At 41.3% G+C, this 23,253-nt stretch overlaps 2 protein-coding genes across 5 annotated transcripts; both read left to right on the top strand.

Annotated features, from left to right (window-relative positions):
• The first annotated feature begins 502 nt into the window (after positions 1–502).
• On the top strand, positions 503–18,181 carry add2 (adducin 2 (beta)). Of its 4 annotated transcripts, none has more exons than XM_035166842.2 (15): positions 503–934; positions 6,447–6,644; positions 7,147–7,288; positions 8,753–8,904; positions 9,224–9,304; positions 10,066–10,215; positions 10,497–10,640; positions 10,861–10,959; positions 11,395–11,571; positions 12,283–12,531; positions 14,006–14,122; positions 14,214–14,300; positions 14,392–14,518; positions 15,407–15,505; positions 16,589–18,181. In XM_035166842.2, the coding sequence occupies exons 2-15, from the start codon at positions 6,498–6,500 to the stop codon at positions 16,843–16,845; spliced, it is 2,028 nt and encodes a 675-aa protein (XP_035022733.1). In that variant the 5' UTR covers positions 503–934; positions 6,447–6,497; the 3' UTR covers positions 16,846–18,181. The 4 variants fall into 4 exon arrangements, with proteins under 4 accessions (XP_035022733.1, XP_035022736.1, XP_035022735.1 ...); XM_035166844.2 differs by lacking the exon at positions 503–934 and adding an exon at positions 4,744–4,899; XM_035166843.2 differs by lacking the exon at positions 503–934 and adding an exon at positions 4,751–4,905.
• Positions 18,182–18,407: 226 nt separating this feature from the next.
• Positions 18,408–22,954, top strand: snrnp27 (small nuclear ribonucleoprotein 27 (U4/U6.U5)). Its single transcript, XM_035166849.1, has 6 exons — positions 18,408–18,620; positions 20,471–20,603; positions 20,965–21,062; positions 21,188–21,267; positions 22,216–22,280; positions 22,639–22,954. The coding sequence occupies exons 1-6, from the start codon at positions 18,584–18,586 to the stop codon at positions 22,691–22,693; spliced, it is 468 nt and encodes a 155-aa protein (XP_035022740.1). The 5' UTR covers positions 18,408–18,583; the 3' UTR covers positions 22,694–22,954.
• Positions 22,955–23,253: the final 299 nt, after the last annotated feature.

Here is a 23,253-nt window from a genome sequence, read left to right as displayed (position 1 = left end):
GCACAGCATGGGGCTAAAGTCACTTAGGCTACTGCCTGTTTGCCCTCCATGAATGAGCTGCCCCTCTGGAGGAAAAACAAGTTTTTATTATTGTGGCTACATGAATATGAAATTATTCAAATTATTACATCGTCCCATCATATCACATTTTTAAGAAATGAGGCAAAGCGATTCCCTATGCTCTTTATTATATGACTCTGTCCAAACTGACGTTTACATTGTGAATGGGAGTCTGAATTTGCAAAATCTAAATTTTTAACGTTTGCTTTAATTGATGTCAACTCATAATGATCTGAATTTATTTATTAAGAGTTTATTTCCGAAGTTTGAACATTATGGTTTGCAATCGGATAGGTGACAGTGTTATGATCAAGTTGACAGGAATCTGTATCCTATTTGCACTAATGTGTTAACTTACACTTGCAGGGGGTGGGGGTGCCCTTTTTGTCAGGTTAGAGCGACCCTTCTAAATGTCTGGGCACATCCCTGCTCCTGTGTTCGGGCTCTTTCTCATTACAACAGATGGTGGCGCCTTTTTGACTCAGATTGTTTTGCTCCGTGTTGGGCCTATACCCAACTAATCAACGTTTGAGGACACAGCACATAGAAACCCTCCACAGCTCCACGGAGGTTTTACAAACACAACACCATCGCTAACACTGGTGCCCACTGTGGCTGTGTGAGTGGGAACCCTCGGGGTGTCAGACTGGGGACAGGCGTGGCAGTGGGCTGGTCCAGCCGCAGAGAGCGATGATGAACAGCATCAGGCTCCGTTGACTTGGAATCAGCTGAGGCCCTGAAATAGTCTGACAAAGGAGCCGAAGCCCAAATCTGTCACGCTGGTGATTAACCACATCTGCTGGTGCTGAGGACGGCTGCGGGCTGTGGGTGTGCCGCACCCCCACACAGGACGCGCTCCGGAGGATGCTCTGAGGTGAGTACCGTGTCTGCTCGTCTCTGTTCGGCCGTTTCGAACAAGGTAGCCTCGGTTAGATGACTGGGCGTAGTGCGGGGTCCTCCCTGACGCGTGCATGAGCGGTGTCTGCGCATTTCACTGACGATGGCCCAGTGTGACACGATGCTTTGCTTACTGCTGTTTAGCGTGTTGTTGTCGGTCTCACGGTGCAGCCCCACACACACACCTCAAAACATGCATGTACATGTCAAAATAAGATTACACGTTTAGCTCGTGCACAGGATTTAGTCCATAAAGCCTGGAGCATGTAGCGGTGTTGTGCAGATGGAGGCCTGATGCGTGCGGGATCTCATCTGTGCAGCTTGTGTCCTCAGCGGCGGCTCGTGCTGTGGCAGTGGCTCCACGGTGCTTCCTCCGTGCACGGACTAATCTCGCCCATTATCGTGCCACTGCTGGCTGTTTGTTGTCGTGCGGGGACTCCAGTCAGTTTGTGATCATATTATGAGCCGTTTAGATTGATTTGGAAACGTGACGGTTGTGAATGCGCGTCGTGCGGCGCCGTCCCCGCTGGCCTCTGCATTTTGCGGGTGGCCATTAGCGGATCATGGTGCTGATGCTGCAGCTCGTGTGAGTGTTGCTAGGCAGCCATGCTTAGTGCGGGCCTCTATCCGGTGAGGGGACGGAGGATGCTGAAAAACAAACCCATAAAACGATATTGTGCATTCATGTTGAAATATGAGCCTGTAAATGCTGCGTTGTGTGCTGCTCTCATGACTGTATCTGATCAATAGAGCGCTTCTCCTCCTCATCCACGTGACACAGGAGTGGCGTATGGAGAGTTTTTATTTATTTATTTTTAATCTCTGAGAGCACAATGTCAGACATTGAACCTGGAATGATCTCAGCCACAGTAATGAAGAAGTTGCGGATGGTAAAGTCTGTGTTAATAGAAGGCAAGAGTTTTATTTATATGTTTTATACACAGAGGTAGAGTCAAGGTGCTGTGCTATAGGACAATGAAAACAACTGAGACAAAATTAGAAGAAATTCCTTGAAAAGCAGAAATCACACAGTTTAAAACAATTTTCAAGCAAAATGAGATTAAAAAGAGCTGCATAAAAGATGGGCAGTAGTATGTGAAATAAATAAAAATGATAAAAACATATACATAAATGGCTTTTCAATCTGGATTTAAAAGTAGCATTTTTGTGTTACATTATGGATGATAATCCAATCTTGTACTGTAGTTAATGAAATGACATTGACTTTAAAAATCCCTTGACTACAAGTGACTCATCACTAAAACTCCATTGTATGCTTCTTTTTCTGTATTCATTCAGTGTGGTTTTCTGAGCTTCCAGAAAACGTCCTGCTGCAGTTTATTACACTTCTTTAAACATGGATTAATGCATGATCATCTTATGTGTGTTGCGTTTCCGCAGCGTACTGTATCAATCTTTGTTTACAGTTGATGTGTGAGTTTATATGGGGCTTGAATAGAACAAAGTTGCCCTGTATGTTATGGTATAAAGAGGCCATAATACCTTCAGTATGAAGATTAGTGTGTATTTTTGTTGTGTTGAGTTGTATTGGGCAGATAGATAGATTGATTGATTGATTGATTGATTGATTGATTGATTGATTTGTCCTTTCGGGAATTCATCACATGCTACACAGCAGTCGTCAGACAATTAGAAAAAGGACAAACAGAAAAGACATCTGATGGGCTGCAGGTTTTCGTCACCGCTGGTCAGGTACATTAGCTGGAGAGCTGTGTGTTACAATAAATGATGTTGAGTTTCAGTTATACTGAGTCAGAAGTAATAATGGTGGAATAACCGATCATTGTGAACTGAATTGTCTTCACGCTAACTATACTCAAGTTTAAGTATTGAGTATTTTACCACAAAATGAACTGAAACACAATGAGTTACAGTGATTAAATAAATGAAAAGCATGCTACCTTCAGCTCATACAATCAAACAACACAATTAAAGATCTGGAAAAGTGTGTATATCATTTACAAATTGATTTTACTCACAAATGTTTGCATAATCTTATTTTGAAGCACTGTGAGTAAAGGTGCTGATTGGTTAAAAAAACTAGTCCCAAAACTGGTCAGGATCCGCTGACCGGCCATTATGACTTAAACCTACTGAAAGCAAAGCCAAGGAAAATCAGTCCGGAGTTACTTAGGTAATTACAAGTGTATCTGCGTCTCTGCTGCCAGATGTCCGACACAGTCCTCTTCAAACTCCTCCAAGTGGGTAGATTTACAGCAGTCAATACAAACATGCACAGGCTTCAGGAAATAATCTGACCCACTTCACTTTCTCCACACTTAATTGTGTTGTAGGTTTAATTTGAAATGGACGTAATTGCTTTTTTCTTTGTCCATCAATCTAAACTCTAAAGTCTATTAATCAGTCGTTTATGGTAAAGTGGCGAGACTGAGGCCACTTTGACTAACGGGCAAATGACTGGGCTGGTAAGTTTGCCAGACATTTGAAGGACTATGAGAGAAAGATGATCAGTCAGATTCATTCCAGTCTGACAGTGCCCGACGTTCTGTCAGGAAAATTAAATAAACTGCTCACATCCAGGTGTATAAATGTAGAGACTTTGCCTGGAAGACTTGAAGCTGGGATTGCTATCTAATCTCTTTTCACTGTCAGTTTGGATAATCAAGTATAGATAATGAGCAAAAGTGGCAATTATATGCATTTAGTTGAATCACAAAACTCAAGGTGTCTGAAAGGGTTCTGTGCAATTACTAAGTGCTTTGAAAGTTGGTGACTTAGTTGATGTATATTTAACATTCAAGATTCAACCATGGCAGTAATACATTTCCTACATTCCCTCATGTGTCCAGGTGAATGAGTCATGATTACAGATAGCTTTATATGAAGCTTTTTAAAGTATCAAAGTAATTCTAATTTTACTGTGGATTTCCAAAGTAATTCAGTGGTAAGAATGTCAGAAAATGAGCATTGGTCAGCCATCCCAGTGTGACCAAGGCTAAGAGGGAGCAGCGATGGAGGGCCAACAGCCAGATCTCCATGTCTCCCCTCAGTCATTAGGAGCCTCCCTGGAGAGAGAGGCTTTCTGTCTGCTGCCTGTCAGCAGCTGCGCTCCCTCCACCCCCAGAGAGAGAGAGAGAGAGAGAGAGAGAGAGAGAATGTGAACCAGCCTCCATTGTGAGAGGGAGAAAGAGACTCACTGCTGCCTAAAATGTGTTTAAATACATCCTGAATCCTATTCTGAATGCATTTGAAGAACAATTACAAAGGAATACATGTTATACACTCAAACAATTCAAAGAAACATCATCCATTTTAAAGTAAGTAATGCAGGCTTGCTAACAACTTCATGCTCATGGTGTATGAGAGTGTTTATGTGCCGAGCTCAGTTAATCCTTTAGAGCATCACTGATGTTTTGGGATAATTGATTTAATGTTTCAGTGCTTCTGAGTCCAGGAAGGCTGACGTTTACTTAATTAATTAATTAATTAATAGCTCATGGATCCTGTGTCTTTGTGGTGAGCATCTGAAGAAAAACATACTGAGATTTGAGGATGGGATTTAGAACGCATGTGATCAGGGATCCACAACTCGATATGTTAACAGTGATGCAAGTAAGTAAGTTATTGAGTCAGTTAGTCAGATGTGGCACAGAAGGGAGGGTGTGGTGTGTTTGGGACCTAATCTGCTCCCTGCAGCATCGTGTGTTTGTGTGTTTGTGTGTTTGTGTGTGTGCGTGTGCGTGTGTGTGCTGCTTCATTTGGGGAGTGGCCTGCTCTCTTCTGAAGATCCTTACCGTAACTCTTTTCTCTTTCTCCAATTACCGACTCGTATCACCAGCTAACTTCCTGTTAGTGGTTCTGATGCTGCTGTGTGCATGTGAGCTTTTACTGCTAATGCTGCATCGTCTGTAGCTTTGCTTTTCCAGCGGCCAGTGCCCTGAGGGATCCAGCATCCTTAATGTGAGGGTATGGTTTTTCATTTCAATGCTGCCATTTGAAAATGCAAGGGAATCGAGGAATAATGTGTTGTCTAATATACTGTTTATTTTTGTACTAGCCAACAGGAAACTCAGTTTACATGTTGATGCATGATACAAAAGGCTTGGCTTGGGATTGAATTTTACATAAGTGAGCATATTGATTGAACTGACTTCCTCTGGGGTGATGACTTCCTCATCCAGGGAAATGTTCTCCTTCTTACTTCTCGTCTCTCACTTGCACATGCACTTACAACTTCTTCAAACTTAATGTCATAGATTCGTTTTTTGTGATCTTATTTTAAACCCATTATTTTCTGTCTTTAGCATCATAAGTAGATTTCGTTGTTGTTTTGTTGTTGAACTGGAGCACCTTTATTCTCATTCGTTATGTTATTATAATAAATCAGATTGTGTAATTTATGTGTCTTATAATGTTGGGATGTCCTTTTGAGTTGATTTCCAGACTCTTCTCAAGCTGATTTGACTCTGTTTTAGACTCGCAGGGTTTGAAATCGACTCATCAGTATCTTGTCAAGTATACACTGAATTGAATTGCATATGGGTGACTTGGAAGATTAAGAATCCAAACTTGTATTCAAATGCCGGCTTCAGTTCACCTGCCTGCCATACTTGTTCTAGAGAGGTTATCTGGTGAAGTGGAGCCACTGTTGTCACATGCTGCTGTGAAGCGTGTCATAAAGAGTAAAGAGTTTTGAAAGCATACCTATAGTCGTGCCTTGTTTCTTTAATAAAAACACCAGATTAGTTGAAAGCAGGTTTCAACAAATGTGGATGTTCAATGATCTGTGCTGGTCTGATGCTGGAACATTCAACAATTGGACATACATCACTACAACTACCTAAAATCCCATACAGAGAAACCATGTTTAAGAAAGATTTATCTGATTGCATTTTGATTGTTTAGTTTGACCCATGTCCCATCTACTGGCATGGAGGAGGCGGGGCTTATGACCTGTACTGCAGTTAGCCACTAAGCGGAGATCAAGATGATTTGGCTTAACGTTTGGGGAGTGGTCATGATGTCCATCTTTTAGAAACTATGTATGAAATCTATATATGACACATATGAAGGTACTGTCAGCAGTTCTGTCCAAAACGGGGGGAAAAAACAGAAACCATTAGACAGGTAACAAGTGGAGGAAGTTACTGATCCTGGAAATGGAAAAGTGCATTTTTTCTTTTTTACAAATTAAACAAATGACAAATGGAGGGATATAGTGTTCTGCTCGGGGGAGTTTGTTACCTCTGGACACAATGTTTCTCCTTGTTTCTAATCTTTCTGCTGAGCTAAGCAAACCACTTCCTGGCTGTAGCTTCATATTTAATGGACAGATATGAGAGTGGTATTGATCTTCTCATCTAACTCCTGGAAAGAAAGTGAAAAGAGCTATTTTCCTTAATGTTAGCTGTAGTTTATCAGACAATTTTGTTTGTCTCTGCAGTTTGTTAACACTGCTCTAATTAAGTGCTGTTTTAAGTCTATCATTTTTCACACTTTCTTCACAGTTCTCCCCGCCCACACCTGGTTGTAACACACCGTCTGCATAACAGTAGAAGATGAGCAAGTCACCCACCCCCAAGGGCACCCCGGTGCAGCGCAGCCCCAGCGATGGGGTCCCAGAGAGTCTCCAGTCGCCTCAGCATTCCACACCAGGCTCAGGACCCCAGCATAAGAAACGCATCTCCAGCCTCCTGCAGAGTCCGGTGCGATCGCTGATTTACTGTCTATTTCTTTAACACTTTTCTGTCTCTGTCTCCTCCCCCTCCTCCTCTCGAGATGTGATTATCTCCCATCAGAGTAAATCTGTTCTCAAATTCTACTTGACAAGCCCGGGCTGCAGTCAGTGCTGGACTCTATTCTGAATGCCTGATTCTGAAGCTGTGGAGACCATGAAGTGAAAGGCCCTATGGAGAGAGGCTGACTCATTAAATATGTTTACTCACCCTCACCTCTGTAGTGTAGGAGTGTTTATGAATCAGTGCATGTGTTCAAAGCCCTGTGAATTTTCATGATTATAGCATCTTTCAAATTATTCTAATGACGTGAGTTTTGTTCGTAGAAAATGAGACGATCGAGGCTTTTCCAAATATACGTAGAGAAGCTTTGATTGAATTTTATTATGAAACTGAAATTATTTGTGTTGTCTGATGTATGTACACATGCCTGTATGTTAACACATTAATGTCTGTGTGTTTGTGGGTGAAGTCGTTCAGGGAGGAGTTGGATGTGCTGATCCAGGAACAGATGAAGAAGGGTGGCAGCTCATCCAACCTATGGGCACTGAGACAGCTCGCTGATTTCATGACCTCACATGGCTCTCCAGCTGCTCTGCCAGTCTCCCCCTCCAGTATGTGAAACCTTTGATTAAACTCAATTTATCCCTGCACTTCACTACAAGAAGATCAAAAATTATGCCGTAGAGCCAGTCATATTGTCCCCTTTTCTTCTAGCATGTCAACCCTGGTGTTTTCATTACCCATAAAGCAACTCTATTATCAAAAGTTTCATAAAAGATTCTGTTTCTAAGTAGATGCAATAATTACATTTTGATTATGTGTTTTCATAATTGTAGTCTTCAGCCCCAATCAATAACTCTCATCAAGACATCGATGTGAGAAAGATGGAGTTTCCTATTCATACTCTCTCAGTAGTTTAAAAATGCCATTATTAGCCCTGGGTTTCCATTATTTTTTCCAGCGGGTCCATAAGTGTTGTATTGTAACACTGACTGTTTGCCTGAATACCCATATGTTCGCCCAGTGGCTGTTTTCCACAGCTATTGTGGATTGTTTTATTGACATATTTATTGTGCGTTTGGTGCTTGCAGATAGTTCTGGTCTCGTCCTCTAATTGTTAACACTGGATTGTCCATAATTTGGTTATCCGCTGTTAGTCTTGGTATATTAATGTTATATCTACTGACAATAATATAAAAGCTTTCATCTTCACAGTCACTGAATTTGTTTGGTTGGTCAGTGGTGTTTTACTCTTGCCTGACACAGGTTTAACTAATTGTTGTGTTTCATTTATTTATCAGGACCTGGTGGTATTTACCTAAGGTTAGAAACATTTTTAGGAGAAGTAGTGAATCCCCCTGGGGCAGGCAGTGCACAGGGGCAAGTTTAAATATAAGAATGAAACCTATTAGATCTGAAATCAGCTGCACTATTGTAAATACATGTAAATTTAAACCATTATTTTTTTCAACATTCTTCATAAAACTTCACTCACTTCACTTGTGCAGTTGGTCTATGGTTGTTTCAGATCTACACAGGGGTTTGCTGAAGACAGTTGGACCTGAGCTCAGGTTGAAGTTCAGGGGATTTTATAATGTCACTTAAAACCATGCACTAATAATAATGGTAAAGATGTAAGTTGCCCTGTCTATTCAGGGAGGTATCCTGAGCATGGATGACTTATTGAAGGGGTAAAGGTTCCTTGTCATGGATACTCATAAATACTTACTTATACATGCACTAAAAAACGATTTGTCGGTTGGCCAATAAAAATCGGCTGATATGAGGCTTTCACAGACATGTCAGTATCAGTGTTTATGTTAATGCCCCTAAAAATCAGTTGGGCTCGAACACTTCACACATCAAATCAACAGTGATTGTAAAACATGTCAACTCAAAGCAGCAAGAAAAACAATGGTAGAATAGATTTACATTATTCATGTATGTTGAAATGTGCACATTCAAAAGAATCAATCAACCACTCTCCTACCTGCCATTGTTGTCTGCAGACCATCATCCTCACTCCACTCTCTCTCTGTCTCTGTCTGGTTTTCTATCTGTCTCTCACCACACAGACATGATGATGGTGACAGCCATCAACGACCTGCATGGCTGGGAGCCCGGCAGCATGGTGAAGGGGGAGAGGCTGATGCGCTGCAAGCTGGCCAGCACCCATCGCCTGTTCGACCTCTACGGCTGGGCCCAGATCAGCCACACCTGTCTCACTGTTAGTGTTACTTTCTTCTCACATCACAATTCAAACATTATGTTGTTTTACTTCAACACATATTTACTAAACAGATTATTTATTTTGTATATGATATGATCAGAAAGATCTAACTCAGAACATATGAAGAGTAGATACTGAATAAAGGGCAGCACCAGCATGCTTAGGAAGATGTCTGTTATCTGAGAGCAGATGATAGAAATCTGGGTTTTTTTGCTTTACAAATGGAAACATATCAGAATGGATTTCCCACAGTAGCATTATGTTTTGCAGTGTCACCATCTTCGGTCTTTACCTGTGTTGTTTTCCTCCCCGGCAGCTCCGTGTCAGTAAAGAACAGGAACACTTCCTGGTGCTTCCAGACGGCTTGGCGTACAGTGAGGTGACTGGATCCAGTCTGGTGAGTGACCATCGTCAGGATTAAGGTTACACACATGTGAAAATGGAATTCAGCCCTTCAATGGTATAGATATAATGCACATATAGTATAATCGTGTTTCATTATATTATTAATTAGAAATACTGCAATTGTCCAGTTAGATTAAAACAATTCTATATTTGCTATATAAATTGCTAAGTAAATTGAATTATATTTTAGTATTATGTTTTCTTGCATCTTTGGTAATCTATAATTTTTTTTCATTTAAATGGTTGATTGAGTCTAAATCTATACCTTCTTTACAATATATTGCAAAGACAACATCAGGAAAACATCACAACAGAGAATATTTGCCAGTATCGGAGTATCAAATAATCAAATCGTCACTACACACATTTTTAACTGTTTAACTGTAAAGAATTATTAGAATATTTATTTTCTTAGTTTAACTGGTTTCATTGTTACATTGATTAGGAGAGAATGTATGATGAACTCCTGAAGTTCATCATACAATATCATATAATTAAATTGTTTATTTAAAAAAAAGCCTGTGAGCATATGGTAAACTTTCTCTGGTGAAGTTCCATCAGTAGTTTATCTATTTGCAAAAAAAAACAGGTTCCACTGCCTCATTAATTTGCTCATCAACCAGTAGTTTTAATTTGAAATCAGTCAAATGAAATCCAAGAAATATGACACAAAACTGGGTCTGTGCAGTTTTAACATTTATCTGGCTTAAGCACAATATAGAATGTATAATGAGTTGTCGTGTGCTTTCACAGGTAAAGGTGAATATCCTGGGCGAGGTGGTGGAGAAGGGCAGCACCAACCTGGGCGTGGACCCAGAGAAGTTCAGCCTGCACCAGGCCATCTACTCAGCGCGGCCAGATGTTCGCTGTCTTCTTCACATCCACACACCGGCCACAGCAGCGGTGAGTCAGTCCGAGCTGAAACCAAGAGAGAGAGGCTGCCACTAGTTCACAGCTCTGAAGCCATATTACACTGGTCATTTATACCCTAAACATAGAAAGTCATAACATTGTTACAGTGTAATAGCTCTTACGATTCTAGTATAATTTTGTTCTGCTTGAGTCTGATAACATTTGTCCAGCGTGGATTTGCTTGTAAAATAGATTGTATCCTCAACAATCAGACTATATATGAGTCTGTTTCATGATCTTTGCTGCCACAACTGACAAATCATTATTTTCAGGTTTCATCTATGAAGTGTGGCCTCCTGCCACTGTCCCACGAGGCTCTGCTGGTTGGTGACGTGGCCTACTATGACTACAACGGAGTCATGGAGGAGGAGGAGGACAGAGTGGAGCTGCAGAAGAGCTTGGGACCCACCTGTAAAGTGAGCAGAGCACAGGAAGCAGAACCAGTAATATGATACTTGTATTCATTCAGCAGTTACTGCCCCTGTGCCTCCCACAAGGGATGTTTAAGCTTTAAGAACTTAGAGGTCTAGACACAAGACATAAGGTGATGTTTCCTCAGACTGGATTAATTATATAGGCCAGTTATGCTGCTCACCATTTATTCTCATAATAACATTGATGTTTTGTGTGTCCCAGGTTCTGGTGCTAAGGAATCACGGCATAGTGGCTCTTGGGGAGTCAATGGAGGAGGCCTTCTACACCATCTACCACATCCAGGCTGCCTGCCAGATCCAGGTCTAACGCATGCACGCACACACATGCAAGCACACACATGCACCCACACACATGCACACGCACACACACACAGACACACACACACACACACACACACACACACACACACACACTATCAAACAGGAGACAAAGTGCTGCCACTGCATTTCCGTAGGTGTGTGTATGTGTGAGTAGGAGAATGAGTAATATAGATGCTTCAGTGTTACACCTGGGCAGTTGTCCTTCTCTTGGTTCCCCTCTCACTGTAGACAGCCAGCAGCTCTGCACTGCAGTATTTTACCCTACAGGGGTGTTGTGTGCCAAACAGACACTGCAGTAACTATACAGGACCAACAGTGGCCTGTAGAAGGGCAGAAATGTGACCGTACACTCATCATCATTGAATAAAAAAGGAGAAGAGATGCAACTTGTTCTAAATATTTTTTTTTTTTTCAGGTGTCAGCGTTGTGTTGTGCAGGTGGTGAACATAACCTGATTTTGCTGGATCGGACCATCCATAAACCCAACTCAGCCGGCACTGTGGGCTGGGCTGGCTCCACCTTTGGGCCCCTGCACAAGAGCCGCGTTGGGGAGCATGAGTTTGAGGCCCTGATGAGAACTCTGGATAACCTGGTAGGAAACCTTCTTCTTAACATCCTGTTTTAGTCATTAGTAAGGGCTCACTCATTTTATAATTTTCAACAGAAACATGAGAGGTAATACAGGTTCCTATGGTCACATGTCCAAAAGATTGTATTTGCTTCATGAATCAGGTCATGATTAACCCGTATTTGTATGGTATTTAATGTTATGGCTGGATTCAGATGACTTCTGTTCCTTTACTGTTTCTCAACCACTAACAAAGGATCACAAAGGCGATTGCAGTCATTTCCTGTAGCTGTTTCACAATAAAAGCATAAAAGCCTTCTTGTGGTTGCAGAGGGAAAGCGTCTTATGTAAAGGAGGGGCATCATATTATGTTCAGATTGCATCAGCAGTGACTCAACAGCAAATTTATCTTTGATGCAGTCGTTCTGTGAAATGAAAGGGCAAACCACAGCCATTTGTTCTACAATGTACTGTATTCAGAAGCTGGTGGAAGCTGACCTCAGTAAGAAAATATTGCTTCTTTAGCAGTAGCAGATCACAGATATATTGTGCAATACACAGCTTGTTGAGGAAAAATATAATACATTGATTTAATGCTGTGTTGAGAGTTTGCTGTGGATATGCATGTCAGCACAGTACACCACTGTGATCCAGTAGTGCCTATGTTCTGTCCATCAGAGAGAGAGATGGATGATGTTTTCTACTGTGTCTCAACACCTCTGTCTGTTTTCCCAGGGCTACCGTACCGGCTACGCGTACCGTTTCCCCGTCCTGCTGGAGCGATCACGGATGCGGAGGGATGTGGAGGTGCCTGCGACCGCCACAGCCTATCACCAGTTTGATGACGATGGAGTCCACCCGGCTCTGAGGCAGAACCCTTTCACCCAGCGCCAGCAGCAGGAGAGGACCCGATGGCTCAACACCCCCAACACCTACCAAAAAGTCAACCAAGAGCAAGCTAGTCCTGGACACCAGCGCACCACTGTGAGGCCCCTGGAGTCATTAACTGTGATTGATTATGTAGACCACACTATAGGAGTTTAAGAATTGTCTAAAATGAAATTGCAGACCACACATGTTAAAAATAATTGCGATTTTCCCAAATAGAGTCCAAAAAGTAATTCATTGCACCATCCTCAACATTGTGTAGACTTTTGTTCATTGTGGCCATTGTGACCTTAGAGTTGTGTAGTGTTTCCCAATCTAAGGCCGTTTTTAGACATGAACTTCCGTTGCCCTTCACATATCAAATCAAATCAGTTTATTTATAAAGCACATTTAAATGGTCAGTGTTTAAAAACAACCAGGATGCATAACGCAACAGGAGATTGTCTGAGTCAGACACTTTCACAACAACAGGAACATTCAGGCGAGAGGTGGCCCCTGGGTAGAGCAAGCAGTAGGCAGGACATGATGTATAATTTCTGCATCGGAAAGTTTTTGTTTGCAGCACATGCACACTGATTGGTCCTTATCACCAAAACCTCTCGAATCTCATTGTCTTTCCAAGTTGACATGCCTTCTACATGTATAATACCTTTGATCCTGAGATATTGGTATCCTTCTATTTTTTCATCTTTGTGTCTGTCACATGTAGGAAACCTCACCACTTATTCCCTTTGCCATTTTCCTGCCCTGTCTCATGGGCTCACTTGGACATTTTACTGGGGGGCTGGCCAGGAAATGTACAGAACTCGAACATTTGATTTGATCACATACAGCTCCTCAGGATAAATTCAGAATAATGTGGGGAGTTCAGTGCAGGTCTGAGAGCAGCTAAATAGCGAGGGATACATGGACTTTATGTCGATATAATTAACAAAAAGATGAAGAAGCTGGAGGGGGCGGGGTCAAAACCAGGAATGAGATGAATACAAGCTGCAGGGAGAGAAGCAAGAAAGGGTTGGAAGCTTGCTGAGGTCTGATGACTGCTACTCAGAGGAGGAAGACACATTTGATGATTTGTGATGTGCATTCTACTGAGAGTATTTCTGTATCGAAACTAAACCTCCTATTCAAATGGAGATTGGTGAAGATGAAGGAGCATTTGTTTTATTTCAGGGCACCTTAGAGAAAAGAGTGATGAGTCCTCCAGAGAGAAAGACAATGTGAGTCTGATTGGCTTACATCGGTGGGAGGAGTTTGGCTCTCCCTCTCTGTTGTCTCTCCTCCTCTGTCCCTCCCACCATCCTCTCTCTCTCCTCATCTCTGCATTGCAGGGAAAAGCCTGTGTCGAGAAGACCACTGCAGAGAGGAGCCTGCCATCTGGTGGCCAAATATAATCCATAGGATGAATCTGCTTCACATAAACATACTTTAAGCACAGAAGTGTTTTTTTCCCCTTTAAACGGCCGTGATCCTCTACATATCTGATGTACTTAATTATAGACTCATAGGCTAATTCTTATTTTAGGTTGATTATGAGATCTCGTTTTAATGTTGGTCTTCTCTCCCTCAGTGGTTGAAGGCAGAAGAGGTGACACAAGCTGGCAGTACCTCCATCAAGATAGAGAACCCAAACCTGTTTGTGCCTCTGTTCACCAACCCTCAGGAGGTGATAGAGACACGAAACAAGGTAACTGTCCCCTGCTCACACAAATCTTATCTTTGCTTAGTGCATTCTTTCATATAAATCCACAATGTTGCATGAAATGTTGCCTCCTTAGATCCGACAGCAGAACCGTCAGGACATGAAGACAGCAGGGCCACAGTCTCTAGTCCTAGCCAGTGTCATAACAGAGGACAGTCCTCCGGTAAACTACAAATTCTCCCTGCTCGCCTCGTCTCTTTTCCCACTCTTGAACTGCAAAGTTAAAAGCTTTTGTTTTGCTGCTTGTCTTTTAGTCTCCGGTCAGCCCACCCAAAGTCCCACCAGAGCCAGAACCTCCCAACCCCTTCAACCAGCTGACGGACCAGGTACTGGACGAGTACCGCAAGGAAGTGCAGAGGAAACAGGACGGAGAGACTGATGGTAAAGTCAATTCAACTCAACTTACAGCTGCTGAAATGACTAACTCACTCTGTATTAATCAATCAGCATAAACAGTACAATAATAACCCTGGTATAGACTGTAGGTATCTGAGCACTCTGAGCACTCATTACCTTTTAGTTTTTATGACCCTGGCTGATTAGATCTGTTCAGGCTGTGAAATTTGTGGAACTATGGTGGGAATTTATTTAACTCTTTAGTACTGATAAGAATGATGACACGTCAGTTAGTCATCCCTTACAAACTATGCTATTAAATTAATAGGAGAGTGGAGCTGTCAGTCACACCATGCCCACCTAGTCCCGAGTGGAACCCCTGTGTAGGTGGACTGAAGGTGTGCACAGGCTTTAAGCTTGCTTTTGTCAATCTCAAGGCTCACAGGAGTGTCCACATACTTTCGGTTATATAGCGAAGACAAACGTTTTTATATGCCTTCCCTCACTTTGACCAGTAAAGCAGTGTGTACTGTCTTCTAACCACCTTAAAGGTGCTTTGTGTAACTTCTACAAAAACAAATATATCAATTTCAACAAAATTTCCACAATTCTTATAATTATCTGATACTTTAGAATGTGAAATTAATATAAATAGTAATTTGTGCCATCTCTTACCCCTTTCTATTTTGTGTCATAAAGCAGTGCAAGGGAACTGAAAGGGTTTTTGCTCATCCTAATGATTTAATGTGTTAAATCTGTATTAATGTTTGAAGTAAAAGTCCTACACAGAGCTCCTTTAAGCAACCTCTATTTCACTTGTGACTCTTGTGTGTAAAAAGTCTTCACTTCTCTTTTGCCTCACAAATTTAACTTTGTGCACAGCTGAACCTTCACTGTCCCTCACTGTGTCTGTGTGTGTATTTGCTCAAGTAGGGGAGGAGGTGGCAAATGACAAGGAGTCTTCCCCTGCTACCTCCCCCACAAAGGGCCCTCCGCCCAGCCCCCCTCCTCTCAGCCCCCCTCCTCTCTCAGGTGAGGCTCGGCAGAGCTCTAATAACCGTCTGCCCTGCGCGCCTCGCTTACTGGCTGTCTGACCAGCAACCTGAGTTTCTGCCTCTCATGCTTTACACACTCACTGACCACCTTGTTACTCCTCTTCACCAGTTAATACTGTCTGTACTGTCTTGTATAGTCACACAGACTGTTCAAATTTCCCTTGTAGATAAAGATAAGCAACAAAGCAAAAATAACACATTTAGTTATTACTTTAAAAATTGTGACTCACCTCAGATGGTCCTAGTGACATATATGTCAGATATGATCTGGAGTAACATGGAGTGTCAGGATTAGTTGGTATGTGTGACAGATTTTTCTCATGATAGACATACAACATAACACAGGTGAAGACCAACACCTGAGCTGTTTCTCAATTTAGGGGGCTGCATCCTTCGGAGGACGAGGTCTAGCAGGCCCACGAAGGCCATGTAGACCTTGAACGCCGAACCGAAATAAGACATGCAAGTTCCACCTTTATCGTGAATGATCCACTTGTTGGAGCCGTCATTTCTCATGAATGAAAGGAAACATTTGAAGGAGCCTTCGAAATGGGACAGTCTAGTCGTGCTGCTGTGATGCAATTGGTCTAAAATGCAACCTCCGAAGGATGGGGCCCCTGAATTGAAACACAGACTCATGCAAATAGAATCCAGCCATTTCTAATGTTATAAGTTACACCTCTGTGAGTCAAAATGTCTGGTACGAGTCTGTTTTTGTGGCTGTTACTGTTTGATTTACATTTTCCACATCTCAGCCCTCTATAAGTAAATCCATCTGTCTGTGTACCTGCTGTATCGGTTGTACTCTCTCCCTCTGTGTCTGTCTGTCCTTTTCTGTGTTACTCCACACTGATTCTTAGGGCACACTTCTGGTGCTTTGGTCTTGTCTCACTAGTAAGTACACAGAAACCATATGACAACCCACTTCTCTTTACGCAAGCATGTTCATCTGCAGCAACATGTCAAGCATGTGGCTTTGCAGCTCCACCCCTCTCGAAGCTTTCTCTCTGATATCAGAAAAATCCTTTTGTCTTATTTCTTTCTACAATACTTTGAGCAGAGGAGGTGAAGACCGACTCTCCAGCCATACAGAACGGAGGCGAGGAGGAGAAGCAGACGACAGAAGAGCTGGAGAAAGGCATGAAGGCCCTCTCGACCAATGACACCTCCTCCACCCCCGCTGCGCCACCGGCCAAACCACAAGGCGGCACCCCTGAGGGTTCTCCCTCCAAGTCCCCTTCCAAGAAGAAAAAGAAGTTCAAGCCACCGTCGTTCCTGAAAAAGAGCAAGAAGCAGAAGGAGAAAGTAGAGACCTGAGGCATTTACACACGCCAGACCTCGGTGAAATACTACTGTGAAATGTTTCTTAGCGTGTGGCATAGGAGTAGCAGATGGAGTCAACCACATCCGATCTGTTCACACAGTTAAGATGTCAGTCACAGACACAGTGTACTAAACTCACCCTCACATGCTTTTCTGTAAACTGTTACTAATTTGATCGATGTGGTTATTCATCTTAAACAGGTTAAGAACTGATGATTACTTTCACAAGACTATTTGACCAAGGTTGGATACAAGGCAACATTTTGACACACTATTACTTGACACACACGCACACACACACACACACACATTTTTGTACTTCTATCTTAGTGAGGACACTCATCAGCATGATACGTTCCCTTACCTCTTACCCTAACCTTAACCATCACGACTAAATGCCTAACCCTAACCCTAACCCTGAAAAAGTGAGGACTGGCCAAAATGTCCTTACTCACATAAGGTCTATGCTTAAAATGGTCCTCAGAAGGATAAAAGTACAAGTACACATACACACACACACACACAGAGTCTGTGTATTACTCCTATTTTCACCTGCTGTGCTATTGAACCATGACTTAACTTCATTGTATGTGAATTCAGACATGTTTGTTGTTTTTCACTCTGGGATCAGACTGTGGTTCTGTGCACTTACAGCCCAGAATTTTTTTCTTTTCTTCTCCACACCTTTGGAAGACACGGTGGAAGTTTAGTTATGAATTATGCACCCCTTATCCATGTATAGGCACTTGACACATGTATATTAACATGCTAGTATGTTGCATTTGTTCATTATCTTCTAGTCATACTTTGGTTCTAGTTATCAGATAGATGTTGCAGGTATACTATGTGAGCACAGGTGCATTACATGTAGAAATATACTGATAGCTACTGATTGTGCTCCTCTGAATGCTGGTCTGTGTAAAATGCTCGGCCTATCGACTTTGTTACAGCAGGGATGAACATGGCAAAAGAACGCAGGGGAAAATATACTGGCTCGCAACAAAACACAAGCAGCTATAAATGCCACTATTACCAAAAAAAGGATAAAGCTTAAAGAATCTGTTGCTTGTCAATGCAGTTTGAAAGCCAGTTATAGAAGATACTGAAGGTACTAAACATTCCACTTTCTTTCCTGGATTTCTTTTAAACGTATGTGTGCAAAATACTTCTTATCAGTAATTATTTTCTGTCTAAACCAGTAGCTGTTATCAAAATGCTGATGTGTGATGTTTGCCCATGGTTTTAATTTATTTAATATTAGAATGTATAGGTGAGTGTTGCAAGGTTACCATGTATCAGTCATTAAAGATCAAGTTTGATTTGAAACCAACTGGACGTGTAGTTTATGTTCTCATTTTTCTATGCTTTATTGTCTTGTTTTTCCTTCACTTTTGTTTCTGCCATAATGATTAAATTAAAGCTGCCTTAAAGGTCTCACAGTGACACAAATGAATGTAATTACTATGTACAAAGGACATAGTAATAGTATACAGACCAGACCCATGGCTGGTGATGCTGTACAGTGGAAGTATCGCCTCCAGCTCGTTAGGGGCGCTGTAACGCAGAAAAGTCACCGGAAACCCGTCTACCAAACACAGAAGACACAATCGTTGAGAAGAAGCCATTAGCGTTAACAAAATCCAAACGGACCACAGTTGAAATATTTCTAACAAAACGGGGTTGTCTTCGGTGCCTCCTCTTTAAGAAGGGTCACATTTGAGCTGTTTGTAAAATGGGCAGGAGCCGGAGCCGCAGTCCACCGAGACGAGGTAAGGAACTACAAGTAGCTAATCTAGCTAACGTTACACCGACGTATCAGGAGCTAGATGACGTTTTTACACAGGAACAAAGCCAATGCGTCTCTGAGAATTTGTCAATTAACTAATATAATTTCTTTAACACAGTCTTTACACCATCAACGTGAGACCTGTATGGTATCTAAAGACGTTAGTTAAAATCACATGTCCCTACAGCTAGCGTCAGACACGTGATATTGTTTTTTAATGGTGGCAACTATGTGTTTGAGGTGTGTGAATGGCATCGGGATGTGCTAGATCAATACAGTGTAGGCCTTATACAGCTCGTAAACAATACAGGTGAGGATGTTGGGGAAATTAGCTGCTAAACCAGCGGAAACATACACACACACACACACACACACACATATACATATATATATATATCTCGTCTTATTAAAGGAAACTGGCACAGGCCAGTATGTCTCCACATTAGCAGTGTAAGCTAAGTATTTGTTTAGTTTTGGAACTTTGAAGAGCTCTTTGGCCCCTGCAAATGTTATTCCAAGACTCTTTTAGTGCCAGAATTTAGGGTAACATCACACATTATTGTCAATAAACCTTATTTGTACTACTAATCTACTAATTATTATAATTATGCCTCAGGGTTATTCTTTCAGCAAAGACTCTTAGCAGTGGTTTGAGGAGAGCAAGACCGATATGTAATTTTGGGGGCTGATATTTGCCTTGCTATTTTAAAGTTAAATATATTATTAACTATTTATGAAAAAAAACACAAATACAACTAAGTATATGCAACATGAATGTTTTTACATGAAATGTAAACGTAAATCCTTTTTTTCCCTGCAATGTTAATTCTGTAAAATAAGATGTCTTTTTTGGACACACAACAGAAAACAAAAACCAATATCAATATGTCTGATATAGGTTCAAGATTCAAATTTTGGGTTAAATCTATCAGTATTTTATACTTTTTTTTTCATATTGATAACAGATATAACATGATTGAATATTCTCGAATCCCTTTTGGACCACGTTTCAAGATCAACGTTCTTGATCAAACCTCAGTAAGGGCCCCGTACACACCTCGTATTATTATGTGGTTTTTGTGATCTGATCTCAAGTGGACAGCTCAACGTTCCGGTGTGATCGCACTCAGATCGGATATAGATCAGATTAAGCCAGAGCACATTCGGCGCTGGTCTGGGCCACATGTGTCCACATTCTTTTAGCAGTGGCTGCACAATATTTATTCAGACTCGCGTGACTAGTCTCTCTACCTCTCTTTCTCTTGCTAGTGCGTACACAGAGACACACACACACACACACACACACAGAGTGACACCAGACTAACCTGTGTACTCAGATTAAGTAAAATACAACATAACTTGGTCTTCATGAACAGAAACATTTGATTGTATAGAGTAGGGAGGTGTGATCTGATCTGACCATGAGACGCATTCTGGGCCACATTTGAATGCCAGGTGTTAACGCAGGCCAATCTGTATATGTATCATCAATAAGAATTACATCTGAACAATGTATTGCTAGTTTTAGAAAATGTTTTTTCCAGATTCAGTCAGTCATCTAGCTGTAATCCCATTGCCTTGTGATAGACATTTTAATTATATGGCTGATATAGGAAAATGTTCATACTGCACTAACATAGGAATCACGTGCTGCCAGTGAAATTTGTAGTTAAGTTATATGGTTAATTCAAAACTTAAAAAGATAATATTTTAAAATCCTTTATGTAGAAAAATAATTGTTGCAGTCTGTGCCTGACAATATGCCATGATTACAGCTAAAATCACAAGCTGTGGCATCATTTAAATTATGATCTTATTTCAACTTTCCTGCAGAGAGAAGACGTTCCCGCTCAACGTCACGGGACCGTGAACGAAGGCGAAGGGAGAGGGAACGCTCTCGTTCTCGAGATCGGGACAGAGAGAGGCGCAGAAGTCGTTCACGGTCTCCTCACAGGAGGCGTTCGAGGTGAGTGTTTCCAAGTTCCAAATCGGTTTTATTTGTTTTATGTGGGCTTTCCTGTTTGGTTTATGGCATAAGTAATTGCAATTGATTATTTACAAATGTCATTTAAAAACCAAATTTTTACCAGTGAGTGTTTGCCATCTTTAATACAAATTTTAAGGTATTCTCTCTGCTGAATCAGTCTTTCAAATTGTGTTTTACATATTTAAGTTTCTTTTTACCATTTGTGGACAAGCACGTTTATCTGCAACCTGAAATGATTCAACCAAACCACGAACAACATGAATCACTTCAGTTGCAGACACGTCTGCCCTCAGTAGTTGTGATAACTCGTCCTGCAGCCATCTGTGTGTTCCCTCTGCAGGTCTCCTTCTCGACGTAATCACTCCTCCTCCCTCTCTCCTGCGAGACAAAAAGACAAAGATGCCAAGGAAAAGGCAGCAAAGTCCATTCAGATTTCAGGTATAATCAATATTATTATGACATACCATTTTCACACGAACTAAGCCTGAAATTTGGCTTTCTGCACATTTTCAACTTCAACATTTATGTTTTTAGAAAAAATTCAATGCCTTTTTTTTAAACAGAGGAGGACATGGAGGGGAAAACAGAGGAAGAAATTGAGATGATGAAACAGATGGGATTTGGTTCCTTCGATACAACTAAGGTGAGAATACAGAGGTGTCCTGTGTTAAGCAGCCACAAGGAGGTGCAGTGCAAGTTCATTGCATTCTTCAGCTGAGATACAAATGTGTATGTTTCTGTGAGTCTGTTCAATGTAACAGTTCATCCACTGTGATATAAGTTTCCACAAACACAGCGTGAACATCAGCTACAGTTGATAAACCAGCAGCCTTTGCTTAATTTTGTAATGAGATTTGGTGAAGGATTATTTTTTATCTGACAGATAACTCACGGATTTCTAATCAACTTCTGTTTGTTTTGGAGGCTGTTGACTGTACAGCCTCTATTGAAATATAGAAGGGATTTTAAATTGTAAAATTGCTTATTTAGAACAGCATCTACTGGACAACAAGCCAGATCTCCTGGGCTGATATAACACGTATCAATAAAGTCACTTGCTTGCAACTCTTTCACCGTGAAATCCTCACTGCTGCTGATTCACAGTTACTGGAAAGGTGTCAGGGTGAAACAGCTGCAGTTATATGAATCTGAGGGTAATACTGAGTTAGCCATTGAGGACTAAGACATTTGTTCCTAGACAAATCGAAGTAGAGGTTTTGTCAGTGGATACTCATAAGTAAGTATTATAAATGCATGTTGGGCATTTGGAATATTCTCCTTGGTTTTATTATGTTTATTAAATACTATCATAATCTTAAATACTAATGAGCAAATCAAACATTCATTGTATTTTGTTTTATCTAATTCAGCTCTAATTTGTAGTGTTGTGTTCCCTTTTGTATGTTTTCAATTTTGTAAGGCTCTTACAGCTTTTAAACTTTCCTAATAAATGAGTTTTAAACAAAAGGTGCAACAGAAGTAGAGCAGAGACAGAATCTTGTAAATAATGTAATTTTATAACTATAGCTGTGATGTGAGTTTTGTTTTATATGTGAAATGTGAGACGCAGCACTTTTGTTTTTTTGAACAGGGGAAGAAAACGGATGGATCAGTGAATGCATACGCCATCAATGTGTCCATGAAGAGAAAATACAGGTGCGTAAACAATAACCAAAAAAACAGTTTAACAGTACAGAGCTGTTTGTAGCTGTATTATTTATCAGCCCATACACAGTTTGCACAGATTTCATAAGCCTCTGTTTTAGAATATAGTGATATTTTCTAAGTTATTGTCTGCAGCCTGGTTGTTGTCAGGTGGCTGAATAAAACGTCAACTTTTCAGCCCCTCACAGCGAGCACTCTCGTCATCCACCATTACTGTAGCCAATCGCCTCAGCAGGTGTTTCCATGCAGAGATCCCGGCTCTCCCATTGGTGCTCGATGATGTAATCTGCAAGTGTTGCGAGGGTAACAGTGATGTAATGTTTTCTTTGCATATTTTTTTTTTTTTTAGGCAGTACATGAACAGAAAAGGTGGATTCAACAGACCACTGGACTTCATCGCTTGAAAGTATCAGACGCTCAGTGCGACACCCACGAAGAAGCTTACCTCTGTCCTGCCCTCAAAGTGGCTGAGATTGTGCGGTTACCTGTTATTCATCACTTGTTTTGCGTGGTGCAACAATTCTGTACAAGCCTTTTTGCCAGTAAACACATATGTAAATAATAGTGCTGAGCTGCGTAACCAGAGGACACAATGTTTGGAGCTTTATGTTGTTGAAGTGTTGTTTAATTTGAAATAAAAGCATTTTAAGGTGTTGACTATAAAATGTGTCTGTATATAACAAATGCAACAAAGTCTAACGTATCCCATACTCAACTGTTGGTTGGGTGTGTGTTTTTGTGCTGCCTGAGTTAATCAGGTTTGGTGTTTTGTAGAATTGTGCTCAATAAGCCGGTCTCCAATCCACTTTTAAATGTAGTCCAATGTAAATGATTCCATATCCGTCCCATGTTCGTTTATGTCCCGGTTTAAACTGGACATCCGTGTCATTTGAAAAGGGTTTTCACCACAGCTTTCCGCTGCGATCATGTTTCTGAAAGCTTTGGGCAGTGCACATGCGCGGGG

Source organism: Hippoglossus stenolepis, chromosome 9, assembly GCF_022539355.2.
Source record: "Hippoglossus stenolepis isolate QCI-W04-F060 chromosome 9, HSTE1.2, whole genome shotgun sequence".
Classification (NCBI taxonomy): domain Eukaryota; kingdom Metazoa; phylum Chordata; class Actinopteri; order Pleuronectiformes; family Pleuronectidae; genus Hippoglossus; species Hippoglossus stenolepis.
Note: the sequence above shows the minus strand (reverse complement) of the source record. Positions and strands in the feature narration are given on the sequence as shown.

Coding starts and splice junctions, on each gene's coding strand:
- add2 (XM_035166842.2), top strand. CDS start 6,498: ATGAGCAAGTCACCCACCCCCAAGGGCACCCCGGTGCAGCGCAGCCCC. Junction 11,572..12,282: donor TGAGAACTCTGGATAACCTG/GTAGGAAACCTT, acceptor CTGTTTTCCCAG/GGCTACCGTACCGGCTACGC. Junction 15,506..16,588: donor CAGCCCCCCTCCTCTCTCAG/GTGAGGCTCGGC, acceptor TACTTTGAGCAG/AGGAGGTGAAGACCGACTCT.
- snrnp27 (XM_035166849.1), top strand. CDS start 18,584: ATGGGCAGGAGCCGGAGCCGCAGTCCACCGAGACGAG. Junction 18,621..20,470: donor CCGCAGTCCACCGAGACGAG/GTAAGGAACTAC, acceptor ACTTTCCTGCAG/AGAGAAGACGTTCCCGCTCA. Junction 21,063..21,187: donor AAAGTCCATTCAGATTTCAG/GTATAATCAATA, acceptor TTTTTTAAACAG/AGGAGGACATGGAGGGGAAA.